At 33.0% G+C, this 14,718-nt stretch overlaps 2 protein-coding genes and 1 non-coding gene across 7 annotated transcripts; 1 reads left to right on the top strand and 2 right to left on the bottom strand.

The window, feature by feature from the left end:
• Positions 1-5,940: 5,940 nt before the first annotated feature.
• TRNAS-UGA (transfer RNA serine (anticodon UGA)) lies at positions 5,941-6,023 on the bottom strand. Its single transcript has one exon. It is a non-coding gene; the product is annotated as a tRNA-Ser (tRNA).
• Positions 6,024-8,002: 1,979 nt separating this feature from the next.
• On the top strand, positions 8,003-12,038 carry LOC129300383 (pentatricopeptide repeat-containing protein At1g05670, mitochondrial-like). Of its 5 annotated transcripts, XM_054938947.1 has the most exons (3): positions 8,003-8,304; positions 9,026-9,060; positions 9,260-12,038. In XM_054938947.1, the coding sequence occupies exon 3, from the start codon at positions 9,371-9,373 to the stop codon at positions 11,615-11,617; it is 2,247 nt and encodes a 748-aa protein (XP_054794922.1). In that variant the 5' UTR covers positions 8,003-8,304; positions 9,026-9,060; positions 9,260-9,370; the 3' UTR covers positions 11,618-12,038. The 5 variants fall into 5 exon arrangements, with proteins under 5 accessions (XP_054794922.1, XP_054794923.1, XP_054794920.1 ...); XM_054938948.1 differs by lacking the exon at positions 9,026-9,060 and having other exon boundaries at positions 8,003-8,283; XM_054938945.1 differs by having other exon boundaries at positions 8,003-8,283; positions 9,026-12,038.
• Positions 12,039-12,612: 574 nt separating this feature from the next.
• LOC129300380 (aspartyl protease family protein At5g10770-like) lies at positions 12,613-14,698 on the bottom strand. The gene is made up of 5 exons (XM_054938941.1): positions 14,503-14,698; positions 13,841-14,025; positions 13,556-13,790; positions 13,519-13,522; positions 12,613-13,417 (listed from the first exon to the last, which is right to left on the bottom strand). The coding sequence occupies exons 1-5, from the start codon at positions 14,696-14,698 to the stop codon at positions 12,613-12,615; spliced, it is 1,425 nt and encodes a 474-aa protein (XP_054794916.1).
• Positions 14,699-14,718: the final 20 nt, after the last annotated feature.

Genomic DNA, 14,718 nt, shown 5'->3' with positions numbered 1-14,718 from the left:
GTGGTTGTAAAATTTTAAATGGATAACTTTTTCTATTTTTTTATTCTATCATGTTTATCGTATTCTTAATTCTAAAAGGAATCTTTTGGGCCTTTTACATTTATTTTGTTTTTTAATTGTTTGGGATCTCAAATTTTAGAAATGATAATTTAAGGAGTTAAATTTTGCTTACCATATAGTACTTACTTATTTATTTAATTTAATCTTTTCTACCATGGTAGTTATTTTAAAAGTTAAAATTTTTATAAGGCTATGCTTTATCATTCCTACCATGGTAGTGTTCTAAATTACAAAATTATTTCAAAAAAAAAATAGAATAAGTTGACTTTTATTTATCATGGTAGACACTTTTCTACCATGATTGAGTTAAATTATTTTAAAAAAAAATTTTAAGGTGTTATATATAGATGGTGTGATAACTATTTTCTGCATGCAAAATAAAGTCAACTATGTTTATTTATTCTTTTTCATACACAAGGAGAAAGAAACTAAACATCAGTGCTAATATCTTGCACCAAAACAGTTACTAATTCATTGGAGGGGAGAGGACAAGGTGAAAACTCATTGTAACAAAATAGGTTTTTCTCACGACATAAATTTGAGAGAGAATCACCCAAATTTTTATGAAAAATATTTTCTCACAGCCTTCCTCACATTAAAAAGTTGTCACTAAACCTATCGAAGGAAAAATAACATTTCACATGGACAAAATTGTGAGAACCATTTCTCATGCCTTATCTATAAGAAATTCTTACTAAAATAAATGTGTGAGAAGTTCTTTCAATATAAAGCTATGATAACGAGAGAAATTTTCATTATTTTGCAAGAAGTTTCCATGCATAATACAACAAGAGAATTTTTTTAAAATAATTTTAGAGAAATGTAAGACAAATTCTTGCATACAAACATTCATGAAAATGTCTCTCATAACAATATATTGTGAGAAATGCCAACAATTTGTTTAATTGCTTTTCTCACAAATTTGATGAGTTAATTTCTGTGAGAAAATTATTTTCAGAGTTTTATTACAAGAATTTTGTGAGAACTCTATTTACTACCATTATTTATTTAATGATTCAAAATTATATATATAAACCTATTAAAATATTTCTCAAATAACAAACAACCAAAAAAAAGTTGATATATAAACACATATATCACAATTGAACCAGTGAAAAGTTATATTATATCATAATGTTTATAACAAAAGTCATAATAGTACACAAAAAAATCATAATTTAAAAGTCATAACACATAATATATGAAATCACATAAATTTATTCTCACTGAATTCATCATTAGAACCATCTTCTTGTTAGTCATTCTCTAGATCACCATAACCCTTCTCATCATTGGTTTGGAATGACCATCTTTTTCAAATTTTCTTATCTGTGCTATAATCATTGCCCATTTTCAATCCATTCTTTCTTCCCTAGCTCAAAATTCTTCATCTATTACTTGTAGAGATTTAGCAACCTTTTCAAATCTATCCTTCCAATTGTTTCTTTAAGAGTGCAATCTCACTGTATGTATTGGCACATTGAGTTCCATTAGAGTTAATGAGCCCTGCCTACAATCCAAGCCTGTAAACTCGACCCTCTATTTCCCCCCAACCACTTGAAGCCATGAAGTAGAGTCAAAAATACTAAAGTCAAATTTTTGATTTTTTTTAATCACTCAAACTCATTCAGCATAAAAACAAAATAATTTGAAATGTATGCCTAAAAAACAATAAAAAAGAAAATAATAAATACTTAAATAACTTATATAAGTGTTAGCGGCTCTCTTTCCAACCCAATCCTTTTCCTTGTCATGTTGAATTTTCTTGAAAACCTCATGACATTCACAAGGCCTTCCAAATTCAACTTCCTAATTTTTTTTTTAAAAATGAAAGGATTAAGTCAATTAAAGAATAAAAAATACAAACATATTTGAATAATTCTTGCTATTCTTTTTCTATACTCTACAAATGTTATTCGTCTGCCTCTATATACACATCATCCTATGTTAGCTGCTTGATTTATTTTTATTTTTTCTCATATTTGATTTTAAATTCATCACTTTCTCAATATTTTTCAAGCTCCTTTCGAGGTCTAGGCATTAATCACTCACCTTTTATTTTACCAATTTGAATATACCTTAAAGAGGAGTGGATCACTCCACTACATTTCTTCTTCATATTATGAATATCACTGTCTAAAGTTTGGTCTCAAGCACATGTTAGCTACATATAAAAACATAAAAATGTTCGAGTGTTACAAAATAAAATATTTGTATCAATAAGTTGTATAGTAAATCAAACCACTTTGAATTCACTAAACCATAAATTATTAACATTTTTTGGGATTTTACGAAACGCAAGCCATCCACTCTCGTTGGTGTATTAACACTGGAGAAAGCTAATTTAGGAAGATGATCAACAGCTTCATTAGCATCCCTCAAAATCTATCGAATGGGCATCGCCTAATCTCAAGCTAGCAACGATTGATTTCACTTACAAGACTAGCGTTCAAATGGTCAAGGAGATCAATACCATTGATTGCCTTTATAGCTCACATGAATTAGATTCAAGTATCAGCTTCCTAAAGCCAAGATCCCCTACTCATTCTTTTGAACTATGTCAACTATGCTTATATGTACAACAAAAAAGAACACGTACTTTTGAACTAGGAAAAACAAAGAGAACAATAAAACACTAAAACTCCTCAAGCTATATGTGTCTAAGAAACTTGTCAGGAAAATGATGTTAACTATAAATATGGACAACCATAATCTCCTACTCTCATAGTTTGTTCTCATACAATGCATATTCCTCAAGCTTCTTATACTGCAGCAACATTATGGGCAGGAACCAAAAACTTGGTTCAATAAAATCCCGTGAGTCAATTATGCAATACTTATAACCATCAAGACAGAAATGTTCACTATGATCACAACCATATCATTGTCATACATTTTATAAGAATATCATAATAAATTAATGTGTCGTGCGTGTTTCCTTTCTTCCATGGAGGCACTAAAACTAATATTAGAGGCACAGTGAAAATATTAAACACACTTATATCTTCAGGGCCTTACCCCAAACAAAGACAGAACTATAGTTCTAAGAAGAGAGCCAGTGTCAATACTTCGCCCTCATTTTCTGCGAGAGAAGAGGAAAATAGTTAAGATATACATATATAAAGTTGCATATGGAGGTCACATGTATAGTTACAAAATTAACATTTTAACCCCATATTATAAATAACAATATGCTGATCATCATGATTGAAATAACAACAAATTTCTGATCAATTTCCATGCAAGAAACATATCATCACAGTAGGCAAAGATACAACCAATATCAATTAGAAAGAGAAATTTTATGTTTGGAACATAAAAATAAACTGATCATCTGGTACACCCTTTCTAAACAAATAAATTTTTTGTTCTTGAAGTATCTGTAAGAGTGATGACAACCCATGTACTAGATTTAATTGAAAGACAGAACAATTTACATTCAAAAGGGAATGGGAATCAATACTACCTTTTTGTCCAATTTTTTTAAATTTTTTATACATGAATTAGCAATAGAATCTTAAAGCAAATTTAATTTTATCCCAAGTTAGACCAGATATCTTTGCCTATATTCTACTAGGCCAACAATAGGCATTTAAAGCAAGAGGAAAGAACATGGGAACATTATTTAAAGTAAATGCGCATGCTGTCTATGTACATGCAATAGTCATATTTTAGTTTTCTTTGTCTGAGGACCCCACGTGCGTGGCTTTCAAAAATATGTTCACAAGTTAGAGTACTGCAAGAAATATTAAGGAAAAAAATTCAAGAAAAATCTAACTAGGAATAATAAAATGAGACGCTGAAGAGATAAAGACATGGAGAATTAGAAACTACCTGTCAACATAGAGTACGGCATTCCGTTTTAGAAAAGATCAACTGACGTAAAAAGTCCAACGGTCAATGACAATTATTATAGGTAGAAAATACCTCTTAAAAGCTTTATTTTGTACAAGTGATTAGACTAGAAATGTGATTTTATTTTAAATTAGTTTCAAACAATTCTAAAATTACACTATAAGATCAAGAAATTAAATTGAAATCATGTTTTGTAAAGAAGTGATCAAAATACTTTTCAATTATTTTTAGTAATTTGACTTATTATTTTAATAATATTACTTACTTGTAAATTCAATAAAGAAATTTATTCACAACACATGTTGTATATTCAATTATTTTGTTTCAACATGAAAGATATTTGTTAAAATCATAGTTTGACTTATTATTTTGATAATGTTATTTATTAATTCGAACTTGTTACTGTAAATATTTTGCATGTGTAATATCATTTTTTTAATATAAAGCGTGCTTGCTAAAATTATAACTTGATTTGTTATTTTTTTAATGTTATTTGTTAATTAGAAATTCAATAAAGGAGCCTGTTACATTGCAATTGATAAATTATTCAATCCTTGTAGAATAAGAATCATTTTATGTCTCACCCTATCTGTCTCTGTTTTTTTTTTTTTTCATAATCATGAGGGTTTGAAATAACCTGAGGTGGCTTCACGATGTTTACTTTTTTTCATGTGAGATTATTAATATTTTAAATTTTTTTTCTACTGATGATATAAAGCATCGTTACAAGAGTTTTTTTCATTATTTATATATTTGATGAATAAAATGCATTATATTGGTGTGTGGTGTGTGTGTTTTGATAAATATAAGTGTACTGATATTCAAACAAATTAATTTGATACAGCTAGTTGATATCCAATACTTCTTCATGAGATTCAAACATTACATGGCTCAATTACAAGTATTTCACCCGAAGGCCTTTGCCATGAAAATTTAAAGGAGGACAGACTGGAAACTGTCATGATTTAACGCAAAAACTTACGTAAGAATATCCGTACATTCTGTTAATTAATGAAGTTTGATCCGTGCGTGTCTAAATATTTTAGAAGTATATGCTATCATCAGTGATTAAAATCAAAGCACAAGCTTTTTAGAATTCGAATATTTTGACATGAGATATTCACTTAAAAAACAAAATGACAATACCAAAAAAGCTTTTATCATGACAATTATGGAAGTAAATTCGTGCTAATATTTCCTATTAAGTTGACTTAAAAAATACTAGCAACATATTTTATAGGACGATTTTAAATAATTAAGTGTACTAACATTCAAACAAATAATTTAAAGATATTCTTTCACCAAAAATAATTAAATATATTCAACTAAAAAACAATAAACTTTGGAACACAATAAAAAAAAACATGTTGAAAGGGAAGTAAAAAATGTTATTTAATAGATATTTATGTAAAGAAAGGATATTTTAGTAACAATGTTAAATCTAATAAGTTAACAGTGGATTAATGACGCATGGATGCAAATAAAATCATGAAAATAAAATGAAGGTCTAGATAACACAATCTTTAATTTTAGAGAGATCTTGTGTAAATTTTGAAAATAAAAAAAAGGTTTTCATAATTATGAATAAATACATTGAGATTGGAAAATTTGGCGTGAGTGAGTGAGATATATCACATAGTGCCTTTTTTTTTTTTCTTGGGTATAATAATACTCAAGGCAGTAAATGAATGATCTTAGCTTGCAAGAGTACGTTATATATTAATAATTAATATAAGTATTAACCATATACTCCATCTATTTAAAAATATAAGACATTTTTAATTGAATTTTATCCCCAATAAAATAATTACAAACTTTCAAACTAACTCTATTTTTTTATATTTATTCTTATTAAATACCATGCAATAAATATAAAGTCATTATTAATAAGATACTTTAAGAAAAAAATAATTATCATATCTCAAAAAGACTAAAGATACATAATATTTTTAAACATTTAATTTTTTAAAGAATAGCTTATATTTGGAGGGAGTAGTTTATTTGTTGGATAAAATTTTCAAAACTTGCAAGCTGTGGGGTTCGAACCCACGCGCACTTGTGTGGAAAAGATCTCAAGTTTTCCCCCTTAACCTCTCGGGCAAACTTGCTCGAAAGTAAGCTTTTGCTATACTGATAAATTTCCTAGCCTTCATAATTTAACATTTTAGTTTATTTTGCATTTTTTAAGTTTACTATTTTCATATTTACTTTTATTTACACCTACAATAGATTATTTGAGAGAGGAGGGAGATATTAAAATAAAAGCAATAAATTATATATGCATTATATTATAAAAATAAATTAATTAAAATAATATTATATAAGATTTTATTTAAATGATTTGAGCATTCAAATTGGACAGATAAAAAATAACATGATGTATTTGATTCATTTAAGAATTTCTCGAGCAGAATAAACAAATAAAAGAGTTGTTTTCAAGGGTTAAGAGGAGAAATAGTAACATTTTTAAATATAAATACTAAAAGAACAAATACAATGCAAGTTGAAAGACATGCTACTTAATAGCCAGTCATACTTCCATGAGAGAGATTACATAATGAAAAAATAAAATACTGATTAAACCTGTTAATCACGTGATTTAAATAAAAAAATAAGATTTAAATAAGTAGTGTACCATAATTAAAAATAAAAAAACCCTTAACTAACCAACATGACTTAGGTTAGTTTTTCTTTCCAAAAAAATAATAATAACAGGTTAATAAGTATTTTAAACCCTGAAGTATTGCACAAAAAATGCTTTAGAATTTAAACTCTTAAAATATATAAAATGAACTTTAAACTTTTAAATTTATAAAAAATTATCCCTCTATTATCTTTTTGTTAATGCCATTATTATTCACTATACAATTCACCATGGGGCCAACCAAATAATGACGGGACAATCCTTTGCAGATGTGTCATTTGTTATCAGCGTCATAAACCTTAAACTATTGAGCGAGTAGGGTTTTGGATCCTGAATTTTAAAATTTTAAGCAAATTACTTTTACCGTTTATGTATAAAATATTGACTATTATGTGGATCAAATTAGTTTCAGCATGGTTCACTGCAGTGAACTCATTGTTGACTAAGGTGAGTAATTCATAATTTTAAAATGACATTTTTTACCCCCTTTTTTCGTAAAGTTTTTCAAATGATTGATATTCCATGCTTTCATATACTTTATAACTCTGATGTAATATTATTTTAAATAATATTTATTTATTTAATGGTGAAAACTTGAGATTCTATCTGAAAAGAAGTTTAAGTATGAAAGGATTTTAATTAACAGGCTAATTAAGGTTTCAAATTAATTGATGAAATTATCGACTTTGCATTTATTTTATTTGTAAAATCATCTAATACGTAACAATGAATATAAAAACCGACAATTTCATCAACGAATTTGAAACCTAAATTAGCCTATTAATTAAAATTCTTTGATACTTAAATTTTTTTTAAATGAGATCCCAAGTTTTCACTATTAAATAAATAAATATTATTTAAAATAAAATTAAATTAGAATTACATAGCATATGAAAGCATAAGATACCAATCATTTAAAAAATATTGCAAAAAAAGGGCAAAAAAGTCACTTAACAAAATTATGGGTAGTCTACTGTAGCCAACGATGTGTTCACCATAGCAGATTACGATGAGATTAATTTAATTGTATAATAATTAATTTTTTATACATAAACAGTGAGAATAATTTGTTTAAAATTTTTAAGTTTAAGATTTAAGACGCTACTCACTTAATAATTTACAGTGATATTAATTAATAAATGATATATCAATAGAAGATTGTCATGTCAACACTTGACCTCATGATGAATAGTATGGTGAACAGTAATATTATTAATAAAAAGATAATAATGGAGAGTAATTTACAGTGAATTTAAAAAATTAAAATTTGCTTTATATATTCTAAAATTTTAAGATTTATGATACTTTTCGTGTAGCATTGAAAGGTGTAAAATGCTCGTTAATCCAAAAAAAATTTAAACTTTTCGAGAGCTCCTCCGATTAGATTAGATTAGATTAGATTAGAGTGTTACAAAATGTGTTTGATAATTAGGATGGCGACTACCTCGCACTCGCAATCCCTAAACGTCACAGCGCTTCACCCCTCACGACACGAGTTCGCCCGCCGCTCGCCTAACCGTCGGCCTCCGACGTCCATGCCCGTCCAGCCATCTACCCACAGACTTCCGCACTCCAAAATCCCAATTTCAGGTGGCCTGAACTCGAAGTCGAAGTCGATTATACCGACCTCTACCTCGCCGGCACTTGTTCAAAGCTTCACCAGTTCTGTCTTCCTTCAATTTGTGAGTCACAGATTCTGGGGCTTGAAGACAAAGTTATACTGGGTTGGTTTCTCAATCTTATAGGTTGGTCCTTCAAGTTTCTCTGTTCCCTATCTTTCCGTTGATCTCTGATTTTTCCCTGTTCAAAATAGTCAAGTTTCTCCGTTTTCTTCCTATTTCTCATCTTTCTCCATCTTTGCAAAGTCTCTGATTTTCTTCTAATTTTTGGTTCGGGGATATAAAAACAGAGGAGCATCTGCAACAAGTTCTTTGCTTTAGCGCTTACCCACACCCACCCACCCACCCACATCTCTTTCTCAAACCATGTAGAAAAATGTAAGATATTGATTAGAAAGGAAATATCTCCATTAACGTAGCGTCTCCCTTATCTGACGGAAAATCTGCACTTTGACTTTCTATTATTGCTTGTTAGTGCTGGATATTTCATCTCCTTTTCGCTTGGCAATTCTAGGAAACGTAATTGTCTTCTTTCTCTTCATGAATATCTCATTGCCTTCATTCTTTGATATTCGTTTGATTGTTGTTCGTTGGGAATAAGGAACCTTATTTTTCTGCTTTAGACATAGTCATTGCTTGCTGCAATATATGGCTTTATTTTCTTGGAATACCCGAGTGTTAGAACTGTTCGTGAATGTAAACATCTGGGCCAGTTTGAGTTTGATTTGAGCGTAAATTCTTTCTCTCCTGGAATATCTTTTGGAGGTTTAACTGGTTATTTGGGAATGTTTAGAAGGTGTTTGATAGAATGCCTGATACATTTTCTTTTCCTCTTCTTTCCTTCTAGGTTAAAATGAAGCAAGTATTTGTCATTTTGATATGGTAAGATGCTCAATAGGCAAGTGTTTTGACATTACCCGATACAACTGTCAAGAATTAAAAACATTTTGCAATCTAATTATAGCTGGGTTGCGTGTGATGTCTATGCCTTGGAGCTGAAATAAGCCTTTCTGATTGTACATATGTGCCACACGGCCATACTACCTCTTCCCACCCGCCTAAGAAAAGTTGTTACTTGTAGGTGATTTGTCATGAAAGAGCCTCTTTGTTGTGATTCTTGTGTACATGGGAGAGAGGTGCCAAACTGTTGTATAGAAAGTCTCAATTTTTCAAATGGGTGCTCCTCTTGCACATGAAGAGACCAACAATCTCCTCTTCACTCCATTATCTAAAAATTAGTGACTGTCGTCTGCTTTTGGGTTTTGATCCAACATATTCTGGATGTCGAAGATATCTGAGTGGGAGAGCCTCTCTTGTAGGTTCAACCAATACCAGACCTTTTCCTGATTATTCCCCAAAGAAGTCTGCTATTAAAGATTCTGAATTTGTGCGTCAAATCTCCAAAACGATAAAGCTTCGCCGTTCTGAGCCTCTTCGCCACATTCTGAAACCTTATGAATCCAAATTCAGGCCTGATCATCTAATTTGGGTTCTTATGGACATAAAGAATGACTATGAACTGGTTTTAGATTTCTTTAACTGGGCACGTCTGCGCAGAGACCCAACACTGGAGGCCCTTTGTATAGTAGTTCATATTGCTGTGGCATCAAAGGACTTAAAAATGGCACACAGCCTGGTTCATGATTTCTGGGCAAAGCCCAATCTGGATGTTGACCATTCTTTTGCAAATTTTACTGAGCGGTTAATATATACATACAAGGACTGGGGTTCTGACCCTCATGTATTTGATATATTTTTCCAAGTCTTAGTTGAAGGTGGGATGCTTTTAGAAGCCAGACAACTTTTTGATAAATTGTTAAATTATGGTCTTCTGGTCTCTGTAGATTCTTGTAATTTGTTTCTAGCTAGGCTGTCAAACAATTTTGATGGAATAAGGATGGCATTAAAGGTATTTAACGACTATCCAGGAGTAGGTGTTCCTTGGAACACCACATCATATAATGTCATTCTTCATTGTCTGTGTCAGTTGGGTATGATCAAAGAAGCGCACCTTTTACTCATACAAATGGAATTTAAGGGCCATATGCCTGATATTGTAAGTTATAGCACTATAATTAGTGGATATTGTCAAATTGGACAGCTAGAGAAGGTTGTAAAGCTTGTAGAAGAGTTGCAGAGAAAGGGAATCAAACCAAATGAATACACTTACAATGATGTAATTCTTCTTCTTCGTAAGACTGGTAAAGTAGTTGAACCTGATAAAATCTTGTGGGAAATGAGAAACCAGGGGATATATCCTGATCATGTGATCTACACAACCATCATAAGTGGTTTCTGCAAGTCTGGGAATATTTCAGCTGCATACAAGTTCTTTAATGAAATGCAAGGTAAGAAAATAATACCTGATTTTGTGACATATACTGCTATGATTCATGGATTTTGTCAAAATGGGAAAATGGCGGAAGCTCAAGATTTTTTCAGTCAAATGCTTAGTAAAGGGTTGGAAGTAGATGAGGTTACTTATACAGAACTCATTGATGGATATTGCAAGGCAGGGGAAATAAAAGAAGCCTTTTCTTTACACAACCAGATGGTTCAGAAAGGGTTGACTCCAAATATTTTCACTTATACTGCACTGGTTGATGGACTTTGTAAACGTGGAGAGGTAGATGTAGCAAATGAACTTCTTCATGAGATATCTGCAAAGGGCCTACAACCAAATGTTTGCACTTACAATGCTTTCATCAATGGCCTTTGTAAGATAGGAAATATAGAACAAGCGTTAAAATTGATGGAAGAAATGGAACTTGCTGAAATTTATCCCGATACTGTTACATACACGACTCTTATGGATGCTTACTGTAAGATTGGGGAAATGGCCAAGGCTCACAAGCTGCTTCGCAAGATGCTCGATAAAGGACTTCAGCCTACAGTTGTTACATTCAATGTGCTAATGAATGGGTTTTGCCTGTCAGGAATGCTGGAAGATGGTGAAAGACTAATTCAATGGATGTTAGATAAGGGTATAACACCAAATGCTACCACATTCAATTCTCTTATGAAGCAGTACTGCATTAGAAATGACATGCGCGCTGCCACGAATGTTTTCAGGAGTATGCATGCCGAGGGAGTGGCAGCCGATGGTAACACATATAATATCTTGGTAAGAGGGCATTGTAAAGCTAGGAATATGAAAGAGGCATGGTTTTTGCATAGAGGAATGATTGAAAAGGGATTTGATCTCACAGCCTCTTCCTATAATGCCATTATAAAAGGGTTCTTCAAGAGGAAGAAATTTGTGGAGGCGAGGCAATTTTTTGATGAGATGAGAGCAAAAGGATTGGTAGCAGAGAAAGAGATATATGATATATTTGTTGATGTAAATTATGAAGAAGGGAATTTAGAAATTACCCTTGAGCTTTGTGATGAAGCAATGGAAAACTGTCTTGTTGGTAAGCTCCAGCAAGAGCGCACATAGGTGAATTTTGTCTTCGGTTCTCTTGCTTGGTGGCTGATCTGAAATTAATTTGAACCTCAGAACATCTATGATTCAAATCACAAGAGAAGCATGTTTGACTCTCATTTTTATCGGAGAAACAGGTAGATTTCTCACAAGCATATTGATAAATACAGGGAAAAAGTCTGTGTTGGACTGGACACTTTCCTGGGACAGAGAATGACCTCCGTGAAAGAAACAATTACAATTAATAAAACATCAAATTGAAGTTTCTCTTTAAGCTTTTGATTTTTCTGATGGGGTAGTTTCGCCATCATTTGAAGCCTGTTGAAGGTGATGTAATATGAGAGAGAATTCATGAATGATATAGGTTTTTTTTTTTTTTTTATTTGTCCTTTGCTGTACTCTTATCAGTTGATGTAAATAACTCCTGATTCCCGATTGGCTGTCGAAATTTTACTGAGGAGAATATAAATGAAGGTCCAAACTTGAAAGCCCATTCTGGGTTCGAACATACATCCCATTGCGGCACAGGGGCCGCTGGCTCTCATTCCCCCCCCCGCCCCCCAAAAAGAAAAAAAAGAAAAAAGAAAATCTTTCTCCAAATGCATTATTAGGCTATTGCAATTATTTTTATTTCTTTGAAAATTATTTACAATATTTTAATACGCCTTAAATATGAGAAAAGTGACTATAATAAAACTTTCTCCCCCTGAATGACGAGGAAATGGTAATACCAAATAGCGAAACATGACGAACAAATGTATAGCAATAGTAAAAACAACAGAGTCCATAGCCTTGTAACTGGGGAAGACAATATAAGCCCTAACAACCAACGTCTAAAAGTCTCTTGCTTTACCTGGCAAACTCATGAATTAGATCACTTTAAATATATAAGTAGACAGATATAAGCATATCCTTACCTTACTCATGCTTATAATATATCAACTTATAAGCTACTTGGATTTATTGATTTTTGTTGACATCCTAATAACACTAATAAATTTAAGAATCTATCATTTGCAGCCGTGAGATCTAAACCCAATCCTTTCACCATCAACATCGTACACTACCTCCAGTGTTTTCTGCTGTGTATTGCCAATAATAACCACATCATCACCTTCATCGCCATCAACTTTATTCGCAGCAAACCCTAAACACGCCTGTTCTTTGCTCACAACATACAGAATCCCCGATGCGTCCAACGTCACGTTCACCCCACCTCCAAACGTCAATGAAACCTTCGGCAAGTGAACAACTTCGTACCCACGCAGATTGTAGCACGTGTCCAGTACTTCAACCGGATCCGCCTTCGGGTACCTCCACATCTGTCTCTGAAACTCGTCTCTCAGGGAACTGTACGCCGCCGGAGGGAGCCAGGTGACTTCACTACCAGAGTCAATAACCGTGCCGGAGGAGGCAGAGATCGGGATATTGACGCCACCGAGAGATATTCCGACGAAGTCAAGGCCGTAGAAGGAGGAGTTCTTGAAGATGGAGGAGAACGGAGTGTATTTGACGTCGCCGTAGGAGTACCTATGACTGGGGCCAAAGTTGAGGTAGCCGATGGCACTTGGAGTCGACGGAAGACAATAGGAAAAGATTCTGTGGTACTTATGCGCGGTTTGTTGGACGAAGGAGAGCGGATCGCGACCGAGACCGAGCAACCCAGCGGTGCCGCCGAAGAGACCTGTGTTGTTCTGGCCGCAGCCAAAAAGGAAGTCGTCGAAGACATCGGTCGGAGATATGGTTAGTTTTTCCTTAGCGAAGAAGCCAATGGAGGTGGATTCGTCAGCATAGATAAGACCGTACATGCAAGCCCTTGTTGTTGTATTGCATAATGGAAAAAATCCTGGAGATCATATGCATATATAAGAGAATGTATTCAATGAATAAAAGAGAAGGAAGCTATGTTCATAAACTTAGCTTGAAAGATAATGTGAGAGTGTGTGTGTGTACCTGTGGCAGAGAGAAGGTGGGAGCACTGAGAAGATGAGCAAGAGACATCGGAGTAAGAAGAAGAGTGAGAAGGGTCAAAGACTGGTTGTTTCTGGGAATAGCAAGAACCAAGACAGGGCTCACACTGAGTCCAAGTTAGGTCACTGCCTGTGTCGAAGTCCAGAGACAGATCTCTCTTGGGGCTTCCCAGCCCCACCGTGACAAAGTAGTTCCCGGTCCCGAGAAGGACGCCGGACTGGCCGGAAGCTGAACCCGGTCCAACCTGCGATTTGAACTAATATCTACTTTTGCTACTTCATTATAGTTGTGTCTCTTGTAAAGCTTAGAGTGGATTGACCTAGCCCTCGCTTGGTCTCGCATCAGGATTTCTCTGTGCGGTATAATAAATGAAGATGATGATGTTTGTTGCTTCGGTTCTGAACATGGGCCGTGCTTGTGTACTACTTCCAAATATCCCTTCCTGCTTGCACCTGTTCATCGTGTTATACACATACATATATCACTTGAATGTACTCATGTAGTAGTCACGTGGATTATTCTATCAGCTCAATGTCAGTCCAGTTCAAATAGTAGGAAAAAAATACGCTACAAAGAAGAGATTCTATACAAGGAAAACAAATTTGAGACTACTCCTTCATTAGTTGGCTTTGGACAGCACCGACGTGAGAGTTACGATATGTAAATGACATTTTCTGTGCTAGCATATATAGAAGTTGTATTTGGATCGATCTAATTAGTTTTTGGAATCTAACTGTAAATCTAGTTAATTAGAACTCTAACCATGCATTGTCATTCTACTTTGTTATAATCATTTGATTAAATATTAACTATCTTAATTGAACAAAAAGTAATGTTATTTATGGTTCAAAGAGAGTTGGTGCTGAGCGTCACAATGCTGTAGAACAATTTTTTTAATAACAGAGAGTGAGAGATGAAAGAGAAAGAACCTTTAGGAGGAGAGGTGCAAGATGAAGAAGGGAAGAAAGAGGTGAGATGAACATGATGTTGAGTTTGTTGAAGAAGCTCACTGGCTTCTTTCCTCGTTATTGCAGAAACAAAGGGTTTGTTCTCTATCAAGAAGAAGAAGAAGCAAACAACAGAAACAAAAGCAAACAGGAAGGGATTAGAAGAAGAAGAAGCCATAGAAACAAGAAGGATAGTTT

Source organism: Prosopis cineraria, unplaced genomic scaffold, assembly GCF_029017545.1.
Source record: "Prosopis cineraria cultivar Desert tree isolate PC_DT_omini unplaced genomic scaffold, ASM2901754v1 PC1562, whole genome shotgun sequence".
NCBI classification, from domain to species: domain Eukaryota; kingdom Viridiplantae; phylum Streptophyta; class Magnoliopsida; order Fabales; family Fabaceae; genus Prosopis; species Prosopis cineraria.
This window is presented reverse-complemented; position numbering and strand designations above follow the sequence as displayed.